This window comes from Mobula birostris, chromosome 2 (genome assembly GCF_030028105.1).
Source record: "Mobula birostris isolate sMobBir1 chromosome 2, sMobBir1.hap1, whole genome shotgun sequence".
Taxonomy (NCBI): domain Eukaryota; kingdom Metazoa; phylum Chordata; class Chondrichthyes; order Myliobatiformes; family Myliobatidae; genus Mobula; species Mobula birostris.
Window position 1 is genome coordinate 43,882,175 of NC_092371.1, and position 23,783 is coordinate 43,905,957.

A 23,783-nucleotide genomic window follows, 5' to 3' on the forward strand; every position below is an offset into this window, starting at 1 on the left:
GCGCTGTTGCACCTTTTTGATCAGGATGGAGGAGTTCAGGGACCAGGTGAGATCCTCGGAAATGTGGACACCAAGGAATTTGAAGCTTGATACACGCTCCACTACAGTTCCGTTGATGTAGATGGGGATGTGAGTGTGACTCCTAGCATGCCTGAAGTCCACAATGATCTCCTTGGTCTTCTGGGTGTTAAGGGCCAGATTGTTGTCAGCACACTACGCAGCCAGGTACTGGACCTCATCCCTGTAGGCCGTCTCGTCATCCCCTCTGATCAGACCAACCACCGTGGTGTCGTCTGTGAACTTGATTATGGAGTTAGAACCATGTACAAGAACGCAGTCATAGGTGAAAAGGGAGTACAGAAGAGGGCTCAGCACACAGCCTCGAGGCACGCCGGTGTTCAGGGTGAGAGCGGAGGAGGAGAGGTTGTCTAACTTAACTGATTGGAGTCTGTTAGTCAGAAAATCCAAGGTCCAATTGCAGAGGGATGAGCTGATACCAAGCTGGTGAAGTTTGGTGATCAGCTTGGAGGGGATCACAGTATTGAATGCCGAACTAAAGTCAATGAACAGCATTCTGACGTAAGAGTGTCCAGGTGGGTCAGGCAGAGTGAAGTGCAGTGGAGATGGTGTCCTCTGTTGACCTGTTGGTGCGATAGGCAAATTGATGGGGGTCCAGAGTAGAGGTCAGACAGGATTTCAGATGTGATAGAACCAGTCTCTCAAAGCACTTTGCAATGATGAGGGTGAATGCAACTGGGCGGAAGTCATTCAGGCCTGTAGCAGTGGAATGCTTTGGCACTGGCACGATTGTGGCATTCTTGATGCTTGTGGAGACAACAGCCTGGGCCAGGGACAGATTAAAAATGTCCGTGAAGACCCCGGCCAACTGCCCTGCACAGGCTCTGAGCACATGACCAGGTATTCCATCCGGACCAGCTGCCATCTGTACATTCACCCTGCTCAGGGTGGCACAAACATCGGAGGCGGAAAGTGAGAGAGGCAGTTCGCCAGGTGGGAGATCCGCTTCGAGGGTGACCTCCTTGTTCTCTCGGTCAAAGCGAGCGTAAAAGCAATTGAGCTCATCAGGGAGGGGGCTCAGTACTAGGAGGTTTGAAGTCTGTAATGACCTGTATGCCATGCCACATGCGCTGGGGGTCCGAGGAGTTGAAATGCTCCTCGATTCTCGTTTATATATGAGTTTAGCCTGAGAGATTCCCTTCCTCAGTTTGGCCCTGGCTGAGCTGTAAGCCTCCCGGTCTCCAGACCTGAAGGCTGAATCTTTGGCTTTGAGCAGTAGCTGAACTTCTCTGTTCATCCATGGTTTCTGATTGGGGAAAACTTTTATTTGTGTTTGTGATGTCACTCTATCTACACACTCGTTGATGTGCTCAAGGACAGATTTGGTATATAAATCAATGTTAACCTGAGAGTCTGTGGTGGAATGGGCAGCAAATGTGCTCCAGTCTGTGTGCAGAAATAATAATAATAAACAATTAAGCAATAAATATTGAGAACATGAGATGAAGAATCCTTGAAACAGAGTCTGTATGTTGTGGTAACATTTCAATGGCAGAGCAAGTGAATTTAAGTGAAGTTATACCCTTTGGTTCAAGAGCCTGATGGTTGAGGGATAATAACTGTTCCTGAACCCGGTGGTGTGAGTCCTGAGGCTCTTGTTCCTTCTTTTTGATGGCAGCAGCGCGAATAGAGTATGACCTGGGTGACAGAGGCCCACGATGGCAGCAGTGTGAATAGAGTACGACCTGGGTGACAGGGGCCCACGATGGCAGCAGCGCGAATAGAGTATGACCTGGGTGACAGAGGCCCACGATGGCAGCAGTGTGAATAGAGTACGACCTGGGTGACAGGGGCCCACGATGGCAGCAGCGCGAATAGAGTATGACCTGGGTGACAGGAGCCCATGATGGCAGCAGCGCAAATACAGTACGACCTGGGTGACAGGGGCCCACGATGGCAGCAGTGTGAATAGAGTACGACCTGGGTGACAGGGGCCCACGATGGCAGCAGTGTGAATAGAGACCAACCTGGGTGACAGGGGCCCACGATGGCAGCAGTGTGAATAGAGTACGACCTGGGTGACAGGAGCCCACGATGATAACTGCTGCTTTCCCACTGCTACTCTCCACTTAGATGTGCTCAGTGGTGGAGTCGACTCGAACTGTGATGGACTGGGCTGTATTCATTACTTTTTGTAGAATTTTCCATTCAAGGGCTTTGATGTTTCCTTTCCTGGCTATAATGCAATCAGTCAATATACTCTCCAGCACACAACTATAGAAGTTTGTCTAAGTTTTAGATGTTATGCCAAATCTTAATGTAAGTTTAAATAGCAACAATACTATACAGAAATTGTGACATTTCCATTTGTCGGAATTCAGGTTTTCCTCCTGTTTTTTTTCGCAAGTGCACTGATTCTTGCTACAGTATGTTTCACTAACATTTCTTTAAATTGGGTATCATTCTCCATACCTCAATTAGACATTGAATGTCAGTTGGATGTTCCTCGACGCAGAACACCAGAGGGAAATTGGTTTTCAAGATCTACGAAAACATAGTTTGCATCAGAGTTTATTGGTTAATTTTCCTCCTTCCTTATCAAGGTATACTGACCCTAAATATGGTGTGCCCACTGTTCGCTGCCCCATCCAGAGCCAATTCACAGTTAATTCAAAAATTAATGACGAATCTCTAGAAATATCTGATTTGATGCATCTTTAAAAGTAGCACATTCATTTATACACAATGACTGAAAGTGGCTGAAGCTAATGATCAGGATTTTAAGCTTAGTGGTCATGAGACAGGTCTCCCCACTAATCTTGAAATCAGCCTACAGGGATATTGTATAACTAGCAGTTAGTTGAGAAAGGGTGTTATTTGTGAACACCAGGGTAAAAGTTTCAACTGAGCAGAATAGTTGATTAGGATACAAGTTGGGCTCAAAACTGCATTCATTTTTTGACAAGTGAAATAACTTCTGAGATTTTCCTTGAGTTCATTTCTTATCATTGACTATGTTTACAATAAACTTATGTGATTAGACAATGTTTTAGACCATAATTGCTTTAAATTAAAAATATCTCCTCATGTAAATGGCAATCTGTAATGTTTTATTGATATGGTTGCAAATATTTTGCATCTAATATTAATAATTTTAATGCTTCTAATCCACTGCTTTTGAGAAATTTGATTTTGAATCTATTGAAATATCTTTAAATGTGCAAAACAGCTGTCCAGATCTGGCAGCCATCTATAACCAGTACTTTACAAGTTTTTAAAGATATCTCCACTCTATATTTTAGACACCTATTATCTTAGTATCATCAATAAACTTGGATAAAAGGCCTTCTTTTCCTTCACTTATTACAAGTCTGCATTGAACACCACTCAACCCATAACAAGAATTGATTACGTAATATTGACACAATTCATTTTCCCACCTCCCTTAATCTCAAACTTAGTAAGTCGCCTCTTATTTCATAAACGCTCAAAGCTGTTAGCACATTGTGTGTGTAATCATGCATGTGGTTTATATCAGCCAATTTGAAGAACCTAGATAAATACATTTACATTTGACTTTCTTTCACTTTAGGAGATGACAGGAACTATGATAGGGACTTTTGGACAATACAACATGAATGATTCGGGAAACCAGATTTATAGGCATGATTTGGTAAGAACAAATCTTTAATTGCTACTTAATGATGTTTTCTTTTCATTTTGGTAGGGTGTCAGGTAATACAATGTTGTAGGTAATAGACAAGGAGTCATACAGCGCAAAGGACAATTTAATTGAAGTTTAATTGTCATACATAAATACTCATGAATACAGTCAAAGGAAACAGTGTTAGTCTGGGGTCAGGGTGCAAAACACAGTGCCAACAGTCACACACAGCACAGGGCACACACAAGATAGCAAATACAGTGTTATCACAATCACGCAGTAAAAGAGACCAAAACTTGTGCCATTAATCCACAGTTGACCATAATAGATCCTGTTTCCATCTGAGCAGCACTGCGGGGAGCCGGGGGCGTGGGGTGCTCCACACCGCCCCCGAGAGAGTGCAATGTCCCCGACCACCCCGGGCTCAGAGCTCACACATACAAGATGACAAGCCCATGTAGAATGTCAGCAAAATACAACCACAGTGGCATCTTTTGCTGATTCTATAGAAGCCACTGCTACTGATCACACTATGTTACCAGAGGTTATTTGGTTACCAGTAACAAAAGCTCAAACACGAGGCAATCTGCAGATGCTGGAATTTCAAGCAACACACATTAAAATTGCTGGTGAACGCAGCAGGCCAGGCAGCATCTCTAGGAAGAGGTACAATCGACGTTTTGGGCCGGGACCCTTCATCAGGACTAACTGAAAGTAGAGATAGTAAGAGATTTGAAAGTGGGGGGGGGGGGGGGAGATCCGAAATGATAGGAGAAGACAGGAGGGGGAGGGATGGAGCTAAGAGCTGGAAAGTTGCTTGGCAAAAGAGATATGAGAGGGACATGGGACGGATGGGAGGCCTAGGGAGAAAGAAAGGGGGAGGGGGGAAGCCCAGAGGATGGGCAAGGAGTATAGTGAGAGGGAGGGGGAGAGAGGGGGAGGGATTGTTAATAATAATAATAAAAGATAAATAAATAAGAGATGGGGTATGAAGGGGAGAGGGGCATTAACAGAAGTTAGAGAAGTCAATGTTCATGCCATCAGGTTGGAGGCTACCCAGACGGAATATAAGGTGTTGTTCCTCCAACCTGAGTGTGGCTTCATCTTTACAGTAGCGGAGGCCGTGGATAGACAAGTCAGAATGGGAATGGGACATGGAATTAAAATGTGTGATCACTGGGAGATTCTGCTTTCTCTGACGGACAGAGCGTAGGTGTTCAGTGAAACGGTCTCCCAGCCTGCGTCGGGTCTTGCCAATATATAGAAGGCCGCATCGAGAGCACCGGCTGCAGTATATCACCCCAGCCGACTCACAGGTGAAGTGTCACCTCACCTGGAAGGACTGTCTAGGGCCCTGAATGGTGGTGAGGGAGGAAGTGTAACACTTGTTTGGCTTACAAGGATAAGTGCCGGGAGGGAGATCGGTGGGAAGGGGTGGGGGGGGGGGACAAATGGACAAAGGAGTCGCGTAGGGAGCGATCCCTGTGGAAAGCAGGGAGGTGGGGGAGGGAAAGATATGCTTAGTGGTGGGATCCCATTGGAGGTGGTGGAAGTTACAGAGAATAATATGTTGGACCCGGAGGCTGTTGGGGTGGTAGGTGAGGACAAGGGGAACCCTGTTCCTAGTGGGGTGGCGGGAGGATGGGGTGAGAGCAGATGTGCATGAAATGGGAGAGATACGTTTGAGAGCAGAGTTGATTGTGAAGGAAGGGAAGCCCCTTTCTTTAAAAAAGGAGAACATCTCCTTCGTCCTGGAAAAGCTGTCTGTTTTCGCAGCTGATTACTGTGATAAGTGGGAGTTTGTGAATAACCCTTTCTACTGATCTTGGTTTCTAAACTGTGTCAGTTTTTAATGCCAGCACCCTATTGTGGCATGTTCTTGCATAATAGAATGACATACTGACAATTGGAGAGGAGGAGGAGAAGGAGGAGAATACTGGTACAGGTGTACCCATAAAAATAATTGTGAGTTAGATAAGCAGCATCATTTCAAATAGCTAACTATCAATCATGTCAAAAGTTTTGAATTTGCACTTTAATTCCAAACATTTGAAGTTCAAGTTCAAAGTACATTATTACCAAAGTCACTTATATACACCTCTGAGATGAATTTCTTACAGGCATACTCACTAACCCATAATAGAATAATGACCATAATAGAATCAATGAAAAACCCCTCCAACTTGGCTGTTCGACCAGCGTTGAAAAGGCAAAAAGTTGTGGAAATACAAAAAGTAATATATAAACATTGTCACAAAAAACTGTGGTTAATTGTTTAAGAAAAATAACAAGATGGCTTGAGTCGCAAAACTAGATTGAGGTGCTTTTATTTACCTCAAAACAAGACAAAAACTGGTCAAAACAAAATATATAGCCACCCTCAGACTAAACACAAAAGAAAAATAACCCCAAAGCCTGTCTGTATCTTGTTTTACGGCAGTTGGCATCCAGCTTAATGGTGCATTACCACCACCCTCTGCTCCAGAATGTGCACTAGACATACATTCTAAATTCCTTCACCCAATCGCACACGCGCACACACACACCTACACTTCACCCTCCCATCTTTGACCATCCTAGTATCCTATTCCTGTTTATTCATCATATTCTATAAAAAAAAGCCCTGTATCCCTTAAAAATGCTTTATAAAAAAAAAAATACCCGGACATGCTCTCTCACCCAACTCCAAAGCCTTGGTAACCTGAGGCTTATAACTGCTAAGCCCCTCCCCCTAGACCAACCAAAAGCTAATCAACTCAATTATCCAATTAAAGATGGTATCCTCCACCATCAGCACACCTGTGCAGGTTGCTGCTGCCTCTATATGAGACAGCTCTGGTTCAGACCCAGTCACTATTACTGCTGGGGATGAGTGTTTTACCGAGTGTGCCATGTGCTGTCCGTAGTCAGTGACGAGCCTTCGTCACAAACATAGAAACATAGAAAACCTACAGCACAATACAGGCCCTTCCGCTCACAAAGCTGTGCCAAACATGCCGTTAACTGAGAAATTACCTAGGGTTACCCATAGCCCTCTATTTTTCTGAGCACCATATACCTGTCCAGGAGTCTCTTAGAAGACCCTATTATATCCTCCTCCACCACCATCGCTGGTAGTCCTTTCCACACACTCACCACTCTCTGCATAAAAAAAACTTAACCCTGACATCTCTTCTTTACCTACCTCCAAGCACTTTAAAACTGTGCCCTCTCATGCGAGCCATAAAATGTAACAACAATAATAAATAAATGAGCAAAAAATATCAAGAACATGAGATGAAGAGCCCTTGAAAGTGAGTCTGTAGGTTGTGGGAACATTTCAGTGATAGAACAAGTGAATTTGAGTGAAGTTATCCCCTTTGGTTCAAGAGCCTAATGGTTGAGAGGTAATAACTGTTCCTGAACCTGGCGGTGTGAGTCCTGAGACTACTGTACCACCTTCCTGATTGGAGCAGTGAGAAGAAAGGGTGATGGGGGCCCATGAGGGTGGATGCTGCTTTCTGGTTACTGCAGTCCATGTAGATGTGCTCTGTGGTGGGGAGGGCTTTACCTGTGATGGACTGGACCATATCCACTACTTTTTTATTGGATTTACCATTCAAGGGCATTGGTATTTCCTTTCCAAGCTATGATGCAGCCACTACACATCTATAGAAGTTTGTCCAAGTTTTAGATGTTGTCTGAAACTTACAAACTCCTGAGGTAGTAGAGATGCTGTCATGCTTTCTTCATAATTGCACTTGCGTGCGAGCACAGGATAGGTCCTCCAAAGTAATAACACTAGGAACTTAAAGTTGCTGACCCACTCCATTTGTGATCCTCTGATGAGGCCTAGCTCATGGACTTCTGGTTTCCACTTCGTGAAGTCAATAATCAGCTCCTTGGGCTTGCTGACATTGAATTAAAATTCACAGAGCACTAACATTTCATTAAATTAGGTATCATCCTTCATACCTCAATTAGACATTGAATGACAGTCATATGTTTATCAGTGCAGAACACCACATGGTTTTGATTTTCAAGACCTATGAAAACATATTTTGCAGCAGAGTTTATTGGTTGATTTTCTTCCTTTCTTATCAAGGTCTACTGACCCTAAATATGACGTGTTTACTGCTGAATAGATTTCAACCACTTAAAAGAAGCTCATACATTCATACACAATGACTGAAAGTGGCTGAAGCTAATGATGAGGATTTTAAGCTTAGTGGTCATGAGACAGGTCTCCCCACTGATCTTGAAATCAGCCTACAAGGATATTGAAGCAACACAAGATGTGTGTTGCTTGAATTTCCAGCATCTGCAGAATTCCTGTTGTTTACAAGAATATTGTATAGCCAGCAGTTAGTTGAGAAAGGGTGTTATTTGTGATCACCAGGATAAAATTTTCAACTGAGCAGAATAGTTGATTAGGATACAAGTTGGGGTCAAAATTGCATTCAGTTTTTTGACAAGTGAAATAACTACTGAGATTTTCCTTGAGTTCATTTCTTATCATTGACTATGTTTACAATAAACCTATGCAATTAGACAATGCTTTAGACCATAATTGCTTCTATTTAAAAATATCTCCTCATGTAATTGGCAATCTGTAATGCATTATTGATATAGTTGGAAACATTTTGCAACTAATGCTAATAATTTTAATGTTTCTAATCCACCGCTTCTGAGAAATTTGTTTTTAATCTATGGAAGTATATTTAAATGTGTGAAACAACTGTTCAAATCTGACAGCCATCTATGTTTAGTCCTTTACAAGTTTTTTTTAATGCCTCCACTCTCTGTTCTGGCTACCTATTATCTTAATATCATCAATACCCTTGGATAAAAGGACTTCTTTTCCTTCAGTCATTGCTGTTCCGTTACAAGTCTGCATTGAACACTACTCAACACATAACAAGAATTCATTACATACTCATGACACAGTTCAATGTCCCACTTCCTCACTAATAAATTTCAAACTTATAGGTTGCCTCTTATTTTAGAAACTCTCAAAGCTGTTAGCATATTTGTATATGTAACCATGACAAGTGTTTTAATAAGGAACACTCACAATGCGCTGGAGGAACTCAGCAGGTCAGTCAGCATCAGTTGAAAAGATTAGTCTACGTTTCGGCCCGAAACGTAGACTAATCTTTTCAACTGATGCTGACTGACCTGCTGAGTTCCTCCAGCGCATTGTGAGTGTTCCTTTGACAACAGCATCTGCAGATTATTTTGTGTTTACGAAGTGTTTTAATAAGCCAATTTGAAGAACATAGATAAATACATTTGACTTTCTTTCGCTTTAGGAGATGACTAAGAAGGGGATTTTCGGACGATTCATGGAAGATTCCAGATCTCAGACTTATCGGCTCAGTTCAGTAAGAACAAATCTTTAATTTCTACTTAATGATGTCTTCTGTTCATTTTGATAGGATGTTATGGAACACATAATTGTAGGTCATAATCATGGTATTCAGCACAGAAATAGGCTCTTTGGACTAACATATTCATATTGACCAAGCTGCCTAACCCAGACAGACTTATTTATCTATCTATCTATCTATTTATTTATTTATTGATACAATGCGGAATTGGCCCTTCAGGCCTGCTCCACCACCCCCCCTCCCCAGCATATCCACAGCCCCAATTAATCCTAGTCTAATCATGGGATAATTTAGAAAGACCTATTAACCCACCCAGTACGACTTTGGACTGTGGAAGGAATCCAGAGCACCCAGGGAAAAGCCACACATTCTACGGGGAGGATGTAGGGAAACTCCTTACAGAATGGTGCAGGATTTGAACTCTGAACTCTGGAGCATCCTAATTATTGTGAAGCCCCACAGACTATTTGCTTGTGTATAGCCCACATCCCTCAAAACCTTCTCAATCCATGCGCCTGTTTAAATATATTTTAAAGACTGGAAACGTACTTGCCTCCTCTACTTTCTTATTCAAAGCCTGGTGATGCTTTTTCAGCAATATAAAACACCTGATTTGGCTGCAACTGGAGTATTATAACCATTTCTGGGCACCACACTTTAGCAAAGATGTAAAAGCTTTGAATAGAATGCAGTAAACATGATTCCCAGGTCCAGGTCCAGGTCCGTGTATATAGACAGACCGGAGAAGATGGAGTTGCTCTTCGAGGAACAGAGGCATCTCTCTGAAACTTCACTCTGCTCATTAAATGATGCAATTTGAAGCTTGGCCAGTGGAGGAAGAATAAAGGGTGGTTAGTGCAGGGTAGGGCATATGGGGTCATGAATGAAGTACCCAATTGTGTTAGTGGTAGCATGTGAGTGAGTGTGTGTAGATCTACAAGACAGCAGCACTGTTGACGGTGAGCATCTCATGTTGTGTTTCCAGTATTAACTTTGGTTGCTTTTGCCATGTTTCTCAAATTCTGAGAAAATGTGATCTAGTGTCAGAGATGGATCACTGAGTTCAAAGTTTAACACTAATCATGTGTTGGCAGAGAATTCTAGATATGCAATATTTTAATTAAAAATACATAAAGGAGCTGTTTAATAATGCTATTTTCTTTCAGGATAACTTAACAATTCTAATGGATTTCACAGGAAACTACATAAACAGGGTAAGAGAAGAATTATTCGGTTTTATGAGAAATGGTAATTTTTTCGAATTTAAATGCATCATATCCAAAGTTCTATTTAACTTTCAGATGAGAAGTTGAATATTTCTGTTCATTATCACAGTGCTGCTGTTAGACTTGGGGCATGCTTGGTGGGCAGGTGTCAAACCTGCAAACTGAGAAATCTGTAGACCCTTCATTGTACTTCTTGAAGGATCTATTGAAGAAGCACCTATATCCTGATATCAATGACTTGCTGTGTGGATAATAGTATCTCTGCTGTTTTTTTTATTATTGCATGTGGCAAAGACAATTGCTCTTTGAACCAAAGTGTAACGTGCTGTAAGGTTTCACTGCTAATGTAATGGTTTCTCTGTAGCAGCAATGTTTCGGTTATGACTAGAGATAACAGGGCATGTTAGCCAATGAGCGGGATGTTGTTCTTTCTTGTGGGTCTGGAAGCAGGGATTTCGCGGTCTTTTTTTGGGGAGCAATGAAGAGAGAGGACGCAAATGGAGAGAGTTGGTAGATCGCTGGGTGGACTGGACTGAGAAGTGTGGGTCCGAGGGTCGGCTACGCTCGGAGGAGGTTGATGGGAACAAGTGGATGACACTGTGAGCTCCAACGCTTGCACATTAGACTGTTTCATGAGAATGGGCCCTTTTCTTTTTTTGTTTCTTTACTAACCATATAGTCAAATTAAGAATTATAAAGCTCAGTCGTTTAATCGTATATTGTGTACTGTTTGTTATTTTGTGGTACTGATTTGTAACAGGGGACACATCACGTAGCATCCACCCAAACGAGATTTCTTAAGTTTGGCCAGGCCAGGAGCTATCATCTCCTATATGAAGCCGCTAGTGAACCAAGAGTTACAATTGTGGGGGCTACGTTCATGATTGATTCCATTGGTGGTTATCCTGAGCTTTAAACCAGTGGGGTAGATATTCATACTCCAGATGAATTGTTAATTTGTCTGTCAAGTACTGTTAAAGTTGTGATTGTGGACAGAGGTTTGATAAAATGGCTGGCGCAGCTCTCGTTTTAATGCAGACCAACGCTGATGTAATGGTAGCTGGGGGTGGAGATTTCAAAGACAGGGTTCTATCATTTCTGAGGAGTGAGGGGAAGGAGTGGTTGGATTTGGAAAGTTTATTTAGTCCACGTCCCCCAGTGAAGAGTGAGAATTCTGAGGTAGTATCCACCCTTACCTCTCTGGTGAATAAATGGAAAAATCAGGTTCAAAGTCCCAGCTATGGTAGGTTCCACCTATTCTTTGGAATTACACTCACCCCTAAAGGGGAGAAGGAGTATAAGACTTGGGTGGAGCGGACCGCTCAGTTGTTAGATGAGTGGTAGTGCTCTGATGACGTAAAGTGACAGAGATTGGTTGAAAGTTTGAATGGGCGGGCCGCTGACATTGTGAGAGCCATCAGGTTAGTGTCCCATAGCGACAGCTGTCAATTACATGCAAGCACTGGACAATGCTTTTGGCCCAACAGGAAGCCCGATGAAGCTCATGGTGGGATTTCAGAACATGCGTCAGGAGAAGGGGAAAAGCTTTCTGCTTCTATTTTTTGGCTAGAGAAGCAGTTAAATTGCTTGCAGCGCAGAGGGTCCATTCAGGTGGCTGAGGTGGATCAGTTAAGAATGGACCTGATAGCCAGGGGTGCCCAGCCCCATGACCCGATTGCTTGGGGTCTCTGACAGTCTTGTAAGAGGCGCTCCCCCTCCATCTTTCGTTGAGCTGATCAGAGAGGTACGGGAAGAGGAGAATGCGTCAGATGCGCGGGAGGGCTCTGACAGCAGGATACAGTCCTCGGTAGTAGTCCTGTAAGGTGACAGATAGCCTACCCCAGGGAGTGGTAGAGGAGATTGTGGCAGAGTTGAGAACGGAGATGTTTCGGCTGTTATCAACGGGTGTGACCTCCCCCCCATTTGATAGAGCTGATGGGAGTGCGAATCCCCTAAGGGAACGGACAATGTGGAGGGCTGCTGGCAGTGGATGTCACGCCAGAAGGAGAGTGAGCCCCGGGGTACCTAAGCAGAGAGAGTTGTTGAGAAAACTTAGAGGAGACCCAGTGAGGGAATGGCCTGGTGTTTTTGGGGGAACATGTTCACAGTAATGTACCAAGGAACCCCGGAAAGTGAAAGGCCCAATTCCTGAAGGCTTCGTGGAACCGTGCTACGGATAGAGGGTGTTTATGCTAAAGCCATTCGCGACACCAGGTTGCAGGTCTTGTCATTGTACTGTTTGTTTTACAACCGGTTTCTAAGGAATTTACCCTTGACCCCATTCAGGGCACTAGAGATCTGGTGGCTTAGTGCTAGTGATTATCCATATGACGGTTATTTATCAGTGAAGCTGGAGTTCTCGGAGGCCGATGTGGGAGTGTCCGATGTCCTTGATAAATTAGTGCTGGTTTGTCCGGACCCCGTTGAGAAGAGCGGCGTTTCAGTTCTGGTGGGGACCAACACCCCTCTTGTGAGGAGGCTCATGGGGGCCTGCAAGGAGAAGGCTGGTGAGAGCTTTCTGGGAACATTGTCTGTGCACCCGGTGTTTCGAGCTGCTCTTGAGGAAGTGAGTGGCTGCATTAGGCTAGATACCGAATTTAGACAAGGGACTCTGTGGTTCACCCAGTCGAAGCCAATGGTAGTACAGCCCCGGGAGGTAGCAAGAGTGATGGGGACACCCAAATTTCCCGGAGTGCCTGAGGGTGAGGCCCTCTTAGTGGACGCTCCGGAAGACCACAAGGGGGAGTTGGGATTTCCTGCTGGGGTACTGGTGAGGCCTGAATTGCAGAAGCCCTCAGTTGTACAGGCGAGCAGGATGGTAGTGAGTGTCAGGAACACTACAAAGAGGGGGGTCACCTTCAAGCAGGGGATGCCCCGGCGAATTTGTTCCTGTTGACGGTAATGTCTAGTGTCTCTGTGAGACAAATTGGGGAAAAACTATTGGAAAAAGGGGGAAGGTTGACCGCTGAGTCATTCAACTTTGGGGACTCCCTAGTTCCTGCGCATTGGAAGAGGAGGTGGGTAGAGAAGATGTTGAAGGTTTCTTTTCCACTGATGAGTAGTTCCAAGAGCACGAGTCACACTATCTGGGTGACCGAGGATACCCCGTTCAGAGGAAGGTCGCGGCGACTGGCCCCTGTAGAAGTGGAGGACGTTCAGCAGCATTTGTGTAAGTTGAAGGAAGCTGGGATCATCACCGAGTCCTGAAGCCCCTATGCGTCCCCAATAGTAGTGGCCAGGAAGAAGAATGGGAAGGTATGGATGTGTGTGGACTATAGGACTCTGAACAGGCACACCGTGCCTGACCGTTATACTGTCCCGAGGATTGAAGATGCGTTGGCCTGCCTGAGTGGTGCAAAATGGTTCAGGGTGCTGGATTTGGGGAGTGGATATTACCAGATCGCCATGAGTGGGGCCGACAAAGAGAAAATGGCATTTATATGTCCTCTGGGGTTTTTCCAGTTCAAAAGGATGCCCCAGGGCATCTTGGAAGCTCCTGCAACCTTCCAGTGGGTCACGGAGAAGATGGTGGGGGATATGAACTGGATTGAGGTATTGGTATATCTGGATGACCTCATAGTGTTTGGATCCACCTTGGAAGAATATGAAATGAGGCTGCTGAAAGTGCTGGGCCACCTGAAAGCTGAAGGGTTAAAACTCTCCCTGGACAAGTGTCAGTTCTGCCAAACGTCTGTTAGCTATGTTGGGCACATAGTCTCACGGTGGAGTAGCTACAGATTCAGCTAAAATAGAGGCGGTTACCACTTGGCCAAGACCCTAGACTGTGAGCGCTTTGCGCGCGTTCCTTGGATTCTGTGGTTACTATTGGAGGTTCGTGAAAGGCAACGCAGAAGTGAGTCACCCGTTGAATCAGCTTCTGTGTGGTTACCCTCCCTTGGGGAAGAAAGGGAGGAGAAAAAAGGACAAGAGAGTGGATAGTATCTTAGCCCATCGGAGCCTTTTGTACTGAGGTGGAATGCAAAATGTGAGGAGGCCTTTCGGTCACTGAAGGAGTTGCTGACCCAAGCGCTGGTGCTGGCTTTTGCGGACCCCCGATTGCCGTATATGCTGCACACGGATGCCAGCCAAGAGGGCTTAGCGGGTGTCCTGTTTCAGGATCAGGACACCGGGTTGAGGCCCGTTGTGTTTGTCAGTTGGAGTCTGTCGCCCTCCAAGAAAAACCATCCAACGCACAAGCCAGAATTTCTGCTGTTGAAGTGGGCAGTGGTGGATAAGCTGAGTGACTACCTCTAGAGGGCCAAGTCTGAGGTAAGGACAGACAACAACCCCTAACTTATATCCTGACATTGGTGAAACTGGATGCAACATGCCATCGGTGGTTGGCGGCGTTGTCTGCCTATGATTTCAGCCTGAAGTACCGGCCGGGAAGCAGGAACGTTGATGCTGATGCTTTGTCCCAACGGGTGCATGAGGGACTGGTCAGGGACGAGGAGTGGAAGAGTGTTCCTGCCCCGGGGGGTGAAGGCCCTGTGTCAGTTTGCCATCACCGTGAAGGCAGAGGGAAAGGAGGGGCAGGATTGAGCGGTGAATCAATTGGGAGCTTCTGATGACGCCATCCCCCAAGTTTACTGTAACCTGACTGCTCTGAAGACAAATCAGCCGCCAGAATTGAGTTCTGGGGAAGTGGCAGCTGCTCAGCAAGATGATCCCAGCATTGGTACCATTGGGGCAGTGGTTGAAAAGGGAGACATTGCTCAGACGGAGAAGACGAAACACGAGTCGGTGCCTCCATTACTGCAAGAATGGCCTTGGTTGGAGTTGAAGAACCAGATCTTATATCAGGTCACATCACCCCCAGACTGACCTTGGCGTTGCCAGCTGGTTTTGCCTGAGAAGTATAGGAGGATTGAGTTGAAGTCACTTCATGATGATTCTGGGTATTTCAGGGGTGGAAAAGACCTATGGATTGCTTAGAGACCGGTTTTACTGGCCCCGGATGAAATCAGAGGTCGAAGAATACTGCAAGTCGTGTACTTGATGCATATGGCGGAAGACACTGCCTACAGAGAGTGCAAGGCCTCTGGATCTGGTGTGTAACATGGCAAATGACTTAGTCATCATGGACCACTACACCAGATATGCTCAGGCTTTCCCTACCAAGGACCAGAGGGCGTCTACGGTGGCAAAAGGGTCACGGGAGAAGTAGTTCATCTATCATGGCCTTTCCAGGTGGATACACAGTGATCAGGGACGGGATTTTGAGAGCAGACTCATCCATGAGTTACTGGGCATGTTTGGAGTCGTGAAGTCGAGGACTACGCCCTGTCACCCTCAGGGTGATCCCCAGTCAGAGAGGTTTAGTCGGACCCTGCTAGACATGCTCAGGACCCTGGAGATCAGCAAGAAGAGCAAGTGGAGTCAACGTATTGGGCATCTGGTTCACAGTTACAACTGTACATGAAATGAAGCTACTGGGTACTCGCCATATTATTTGATGTTTGGGCGCAAGGCACGGTTGCCCATTGACCTTCGTTTTGGGACTGACGAGGGTGACTTACCACCGAAGATTTATCTGAAGCACGTGTCTGATCTAAGAAGAGAGCTGAAAAGGGCTTATGAATTAGCTGGGGTCGCGGCTGCCAAGCAAAATCAAGGAAATAAGAGGGGGTATGATCAAAAGTTGAGGTTCTTCCAACTCCTGCTGGGAGACCGAGTCCTCATAAGGAATTTGGTGCTACCCGGAATGCATAAGTTTGCTTACCACTGGGCGGCCACACCCTATGTGGTGGAGAGTCAGATGCCAAACGTACCAGTTTTCTGGATGAAACCAGAGGCTGGGAAGGGGCCTGTCAAGATTCTCCATCAGAACCACCTGCTGCCCCTGGGACAAGAGATGCAGGTAGTCCCAGAGACTGACTTGGAGCCTACACCTAGCAAGAAGACTCTGTGGAAATGTGGGGAGAGTGCAGGGCCCATAGCATGTGAAGTTAGGCTGGCCCCCACCCCTGAGAGGAATACTGATTTGGAGGATGAGGACCTGGATGTGTGGTATATGCCACTGTTTGCAAACTCCCCATCGATTGAGGAAGAGACTCCCGGCCCTTCTCCCTCTCGAGTTAGGTGAGGGGGTACAGAGGTCTCAGAGAATTAGGAGACCACTGGATAGGCTGGCCTATATAGCACCAGGGAAGCAGAGTGTGACTCCAACCATTTTGGGGAGCTATGTCACTGCCTTGTGCACCTGGATTGAACTTTGTTTTGCAGGAAAGGTTGGTGAATTATCTCAATATCATGAGGACGTGATTAAGTTTGGTGGGGTGAGAGTGTAACAATCTGTGAGGTTTCACTACTAATGCAATGGCCTCTCTGTAATGTTTCACTGCTAAGGTAATGGTTTCTCTGTAGCAGCAATGTTTGGGTTACAACTAGAGATAATGGGGCATGTTAGCCAATGAGTGGGATGTTGTTCTTTCTTGTGTGGAGCGGGAATTCGCGGTCTTCTTGCTGGGGAGAGATGAGGAGAGAAGACATAAATGGAGAGAGTTGGTAGACTGCTGGACAGAGTGGACTTGGAGCGAGGGTCCAAAGGTCAGCAACAATTGGAGGAGATCGATGGTGGACGAATAGTTTTATCAGTGAGCTCCAACATTGCGCATTAGACTGTTTCATGAGAATGGGCCCTCTTCTTTTTTTTTTTGTTTCTTTATGGCTGGTGCCGTAGTGGCATCAGCGTCGGACTTCGGGACGAAAGGTCCTGAGTTTGAATCCAGCCGGCTCCCCTGCACGCTTTCCATCCGTGCTGGGTTACAAGCTGGTGATCTCTTTGGAAAATCACCTGGCAGAAGGCAATGGCAAATCACTGCTTTAACTTGCCTCGTACGCGGTTCCCCACTGCGTCAGAGAAGTGTGGAGGGAAATCGTCCGCTAACCGGAGAAACTCTAGATGCGACGTACCTTTCCTTTTTTTCACTAACCATATAGTCAAATTAAGAATTATAAAGCTCAATCGTTTAATCTCATTTTGTGTACTGTTTGTTATTTGGTGATACTGATTTGTAACAGGGGACACATTGTGAAGCATCTACCCAAATGAGATCTCTTAAATTTGGCCGGATTAAGTTGTTTGCGAACCGAGAATTACAATTGGAATAGCAAATTTACTGAAAAATGAAATTATTAAATAAACCACACATAATGGTAAAATTGTTCAGCATTGATTTTTTTTCTCTATTTGTCAGAAACTGAATGCTTACAATGACATGCAAACTACGTGTGAAGATGATCTGCTCTGTGCTTACAAGTATGAAGGTGAAGAACGCAGAAGAGGATCTTTAGATTCCATCACTATTGGAAGTGAATATGGAAACAGTTTTCTAGATAATTTGGACTCCAGGTTCAACACACTGGCAAAAATTTGTCAAAAAAATGGTCAAAAATGACACAGCTGATACTCCTCAGATTTAAATGTCTTCAATCTCAGCTAAGAAACTCACCCAGCAATTTCAAGAAATTCAATTACTATTTTCATTTTGTATGGCTGTTAGAATGTCTTTTAAACAATGTCGTTGTACCTACCTCTGCAGGTTCCTCTGGCAGCAATTTCCATACTACATTCATGCTACATAAATATTGTGCAGTGACCACCTTCAAAAAGAGAGAATCTAGCCACCTATCTTTGACATTTAATGACACTACCATTTCTGATTTCCTGTTATTAACAGCTTGAGGGATCACCATTGGTCAGAAACTTGACAGGACCTAGCATACAAATACCATGGGGAAAAAAAGCAGTTTAGAGACTTAGTACCTTCTATTGAGAGACACACTTACCAATACCGTTGGATATCAGAAAGTTTGAAATTAGTATTCCCAAAACAACAGGGATTGTTTGCAAGTTAATGAGAAGAGTGAAAGGGAGTGTAAATTGGATCTGTATAGCGATAAAGTTGGCAGAAACACACGTTTCTCACTTTACAACATGCCCCGTCCTATCCACCCAGTTACAGATCTTCCATTCTATTCCCTCTCCTTATTTATCTGCAGCTTAAAACATTTCATCTCTGACTTTTCTCAGTCCTGATAAAAAGCCGTTAATATACACCATTACATTTGTTCCTCTCCATTCAGATGTTGCCAGAATTGTTGCGTATTTCCCACATTTTCAGTTTTATTTGCATCTGCATTCCTCTGGTAAAACAAATCATTTTGAAGAAGATTCAAGGCTCCGGCAGTATATGTTCTTGAGACAAAGTGCATGTTTTATCAGGCATAAATATAAAGGTCATTGGCAGACTAGGAGTCAAGTAACTATGCTAGTAAAAGGTGGAGACAAGTACAGACTGTATCTTTCCATTGGCAGGAATCTGCAATTTAATGTGGAAGAAGAACACTTATATGCCTCTCACAAGATAAAGCCATTGTTTTTTTTTAAATTGCAAAAATAAATTTTGTTCATAATGAAAAATATTTACAAAAGGATAAATGTTTTATATTCTTTATGTCACATGGTTAATATCTTTAGTAGTGTTGACACTTATTTTTAAACCATAGCACCATTGCCACTGGGGTGATACATCATTTCAGTATTTGAGAGGGTTCTCCACCTGATTTAGCTCCTCCATGTGCAGTAGCAGAAGAAGCACAGATTGTTGTGCTTCCCCACGGAGTACTTGCATTGGCTGCACCGAGCTTTAGTGCATCCCAAAAGCATGTACTCCTGCACCTTGGAACGTGCCTGTCAGCAGCATTCCTGACAGACATCACAATGTGCTGGAAGTTCTGTGCAGACCAAAGGGCATCTTTCACTGAGTTGATGACCTTCCAGCAGCACATGATGTCTGCCTTGGTGTGTGATCTTGGGAAAAGCCCGTAGATCAGAGAAGCCCTCTGTTCCACAGCTGTTTGGGTTGAACTGAGACAAGGACCCTTGCATCTGCCTTCACATGTTCCTAGCAAATTCACAGTCTATACAGGAAGGATCTGATTTTCAGAGGGCACCCCGACTGCCAACCACCACCAGCCAAGCAAAGTCTTGGAGCTCGTTGGAAGACTCTGACATTCAGGTGATTTGGTTGGTTTAATCAGGGAACCATCCCACAGTATCCTTAGAGCACCAGTCCTGCGGTGGCTGTAGGATACCCTTTGCTGACCGTTGTCTGATGGACTTGTTGCTAAAGGTGTTTGAACATAGAACATAAAACATAGACGAGTACAGCACAGGAACAGGCTATTTGGCTCTCAATGTTGCGCTGACGCAGTTTAAAGGCAAAGCAAAAACACCCAAACACTAATCTCTCCTACCTACATCATGTCCATATCCCTCCAGCTTTCTTATATCTATGTGCCTACCCAAACCTCTCTTAAAAGCCTCTATTATATTTGCCTCTACCACCATAGCAGGCAGCACATTCCAGGCATTCATGACTCCCTCAGTAAAAAAAACTTACCCCTTACATTTTCTTTGAGTCTACCCCCTCTCATCATCAACACATGCCCTCTAGTATTAGATATTTCTATCCTGGAAAACTGATACTCTCTGTCCACTCTATCTATGCCTCTCATAATCTTATAAACCTCTATCAGATCTCCCCTTAGCCTGACACTCCAGACAAAACAACCCAAGTTTGTCCAGCCTCTCCTGATAGCCCACACCCTCTAAACCGGGCAGCATCCTGGTGAATCTCATCTGCACTTTCTCCAAAGCCTCAATATCCTTCCAATAGTGGGGCAACCAGAACAGTACACAATACTCCAGATGAGGCCTAACCAGTGTTTTATAAAGCTGGAACATAACCTCCTGACTTTCAAACTCAATGCTTTGACTCATAAAAGTAGGCATTCTATAAGCCTTCTTACACCCATTTCAACCTGTGTAGCCACTTTCAAGAAGCTATGAATTTGGATCCCATGATCTCTCTGCTCAGCAGTACTGGCTCCTTGCATTTGCCATACTGAGTGCAACACCTCACAGTTGTCTGGGTTATACTCCATCTGCAACTGGTCTATATATCGTGCTGTATCCACAGCTCCACCAATCTTGGCATTTAGCAACCCAACCATCTACAATTTCATCCAGGTCATTTATATACAAACAGCCGAGGTCCCAGCACAGATCACTGCGGAACTCCACTAATTACGGATCTCCAGCTCAAATAAGTCCCTTCAACCTCTACCGTCTGTCTTCAATGCACAAGCCAGTTCTAAATCTAACCAGCCAGTTCCCCGTGGACCCCATGCATTAAATCTTTTGGATTATCCTCCCATGAGGGACTTTGTCAAATGCCTTACTAAAATTCATGTAGACAACATCCACTGCCTTACCCTCAGCAATCTCTCCTGTCATCTTGTCAAAGATCTCAATCAAGTTAGTAAGGCATGACTTCCCACACACGAAGCCATGCTGATTCTCCCTAGTTAAGCCATGGGTTTCCAAATGCTCATATATCCCATACTTAAGAATTTTCTCCACCAATTTCCCTACAACTGATGTGAGACTCCTTCAATAACTTGGGGTATATCCCATCAGGCCCTGGGGACTTATCCACCTTTCTACTCCTTAGGAGGCCCAGCTCTTCCTTCTCCTTGACCTCTCATTGCCCTAACACATTTATCCACTCAGTACTGATCTCCTGGTCCTCCATATCCCTTTCCTTGGTAAATACTGAAGCAAAGTACTCATTAAGTACCTCACTCCCTTCTAAGCAAATGTTCCACTCTTTATCCTTGAGTGGTCCCACCTTCTCCCTAGTTATCCTATGTATGTATATATAGATTGCCTTGGGATTCACCTTATTCCTACTTGCCAAGGATTCTTAATGGCTCCTCCTGTCTTTCCTAATTCCCTCCTTTAGTTTTTTTCTGGCTTGTTTATACTCCTCATGTGCTTCGTTTGATCTGGCCTTCCGGAGCTTTACATATTTTTTCTTTTTCTTCTTGACTAGATTCATAACCTTTCTGGACATCCAAGGTTCTCTAATTTTTCCATCCCCATCCTTTCTTCTAACAGGAACATACCTTTCCTGTACTCTGTGCAGTTCATCTTTAAACACCCTCCACATATCTGATGTGGACTTGCCAGAGAAAAGGTGCTCCCAATTAACACTTAGTTCCTGCCTAGTGCCCTTTGTAATTTGCCCTACTCCAATTTAAAACTCTCCCACAAGAATTATATCTATGCTTATCTATACCTAGTCTGAAAGATAAGGAGTTTTGGTCACTGTTTGCTAACGGTTCATCCACTGTAAGGTCAGTCACCTAGCCAGGCTCGTTACCCAACACCAGCTCCAGTCTGGTCCCTCCCCTCATTTGACTGTCTACATACTGATTTAAGAAACTTTCCTGGATACACTTAACAAATTCAGCCCCATCTAAACCCCTTACAATAAAAAGGTCCCAGTTTATATTAGGGAAGTTGAAATTGAAATCCATCATGACAACAACCCTATTTTTACACATTAATCTGATTATTAATTTAATTTGTTCCTCAATGTCCTGGTGGCTATTGGAGGGTCTGTACTACAATTCCCTCAGTGTGACTACACTCTTTCTATTCCTGAGTTCCACCCTAATGGATTCAGTGTCAGACCCCTGCATTATGTCTCCTCTGAGTGCAGCTGTGATATTGCCCCTGATCAGTTGTACAAATCCAACCTCTCGTTTAACTCCTCCTCTATCTTTCTAAAACTTCAAAAACCTGGCACATTAATCCCCTCTCTCAACCAAGTGTCTGCAATGGTCACAATATCATAGTTCCATGTACTGATCCATGCTCTAAGTTCATCACCCTTACCCATAATGTGGTGGTGGCATCCGTTAGTCTCACGAGACCATGGATCTGCGCCTGGAAGGTCTTGCTTCCATCTATGTTAGAGCAGCGTCTGTTGTGGGTGTAGAGGCCCACATGGGAGTGACAGTCTCGGCTGCATCGACTGCACTTGAAGGCGCTGTCCTCTGGTGTTATCTTGGTGCTGTTTTCTCAGCGAGTGCGCTTTTCTTCAGCAGCAAGCCTCAGCTTCTCTTCTCTTTTTAGACCTCTGCGTTGTTCCAGCCTCCAGTGAGAGCGATCACTTGCGATGTCCTCCCACCTCTTGACGTTCATTTTCAGTGACTTCATGTCTCTCTTGCAAACGTCTTTGAGCCATGATACTCCTAGCATTAAAATATACACACTTCAAACTATCCGACCCAACATACCTGTTATTTTGATTTTGCCTTTCAATACTTTTCCTAATATCTACCTTCTGGTCCAATCCTTCCCTTAGTGACCTGGGGCTCCACTTCCCAGCCTCCTGCATAGCAAGTTAAACCCTCTTGAGTTGCATCAGCAAACCTCCTGGACAGGAGATTGGTTCCCCTCCAGTTCAGGTGAAAGCTGAACATTGTATACTGGTCAATCTTTCCCCAGCAAAAGTTCCAATGTTCCAAGAACTCAAAAGCCTGTCCCCTGCACCATCTCCACAGCTACTCATTCATCCATGTTATCACCCCTTTCCTACTCGCACTACCCCTCTGCCCTGCATGTAAGCAATGACATTCTCTGAGCAGCACGAGGCTGTCAAAAATTTTCCTGCCTGGTACATCACAGGTTTGCTCTGGATAGATCATCTGTTCCAGTAAAGACTTGACTGGTGGTAAAGGTGTAAGACTGAATCTTTGCTCTTCTCTTTAGTCCTCTATGCTCTCTAGGATCAGCAGCTTGATGTTCAACTTCCATGTCTTGCTGCTTTCTGGAATCTGCAGATGTCAGGAGGAATGAAGGAGGCAGTGATAGTGAACTCTAGTGTGATGCCAGCGGATTAGACCGTGACTGCCTTCAGCATACTGAGCTTTGTGTTGTGTCTGGCTATGCTCTGTCTGTAGTAGTGCCTTGCATTTTTTTACCAGTTCCATCTGAAGTCTGGAGCTGCTGCCTGGTCTCCTGCCGACGCTGTTGGATAGTGCAGCTGCTTTGAAGATGCAGTTGATGGTACTGGCCAGAATGATGAGTTGGGCCATCCTTAGCAGTAGTGGGGACTGTCAAAGGATGGCCAGCCATTTGCTCCATGACTTTCAAAGTGGCGTGTTATATAGTACATGTTGTCTATATATGTACTATTTGACTTGAGTGATTGGAAAGTAGCCTCCCTGCAGCAGAATCCCTGGGGCAGAAGTGTAGCAATTGTTGCTGCCCCTCCCCTGACTGTATAGACAACCCACTGTGTCTTTCTCTGATAGTTACAGAGGTACAGAAATCCACACTCTTGCAGGAAAGTCACATTCATCTTCACCTTGATAATGTATTGCAAGACATAAGTGTATTGCACAGTGGTCTTCACACTGCACATGTTGACAATATACAGTCCATTGTCAATCAGCCTGAGCCCTAGTTCCACAGGTTTGGTGAGCTACAATATTGCTTGTGAGCTCAGGTACTGGAAAGGTCGCCCCAGGGAGTGGTGTCCTTTGTGGTGATGCAGCTGGTGTCATTGTGGAGAAATCAGTCTGTGTTCTTGTATCGGCCTTCAACTGTTCTGTAGCCAAAGAGCAAAGGACAAAAGCCTTTGTATT

The 23,783-nt window shown here is 44.7% G+C and overlaps 1 protein-coding gene across 1 annotated transcript in view; it reads left to right on the plus strand.

Moving 5' to 3' along the window:
- The window catches only part of LOC140208283 (cadherin-like protein 26), a 94,108-nt gene extending 75,466 nt beyond the window's left edge, over positions 1 to 18,642 (plus strand). Inside the window, exons 15-18 of the mRNA XM_072276869.1 lie at positions 3,611 to 3,691; positions 8,974 to 9,045; positions 10,218 to 10,265; positions 17,477 to 18,642. Of these exons, the coding sequence (XP_072132970.1) occupies positions 3,611 to 3,691; positions 8,974 to 9,045; positions 10,218 to 10,265; positions 17,477 to 17,677 (402 nt within the window). The 3' untranslated portion in view covers positions 17,678 to 18,642. The remainder of the gene's footprint in view (positions 1 to 3,610; positions 3,692 to 8,973; positions 9,046 to 10,217; positions 10,266 to 17,476) is intronic.
- The last annotated feature ends 5,141 nt before the right edge of the window (positions 18,643 to 23,783 follow it).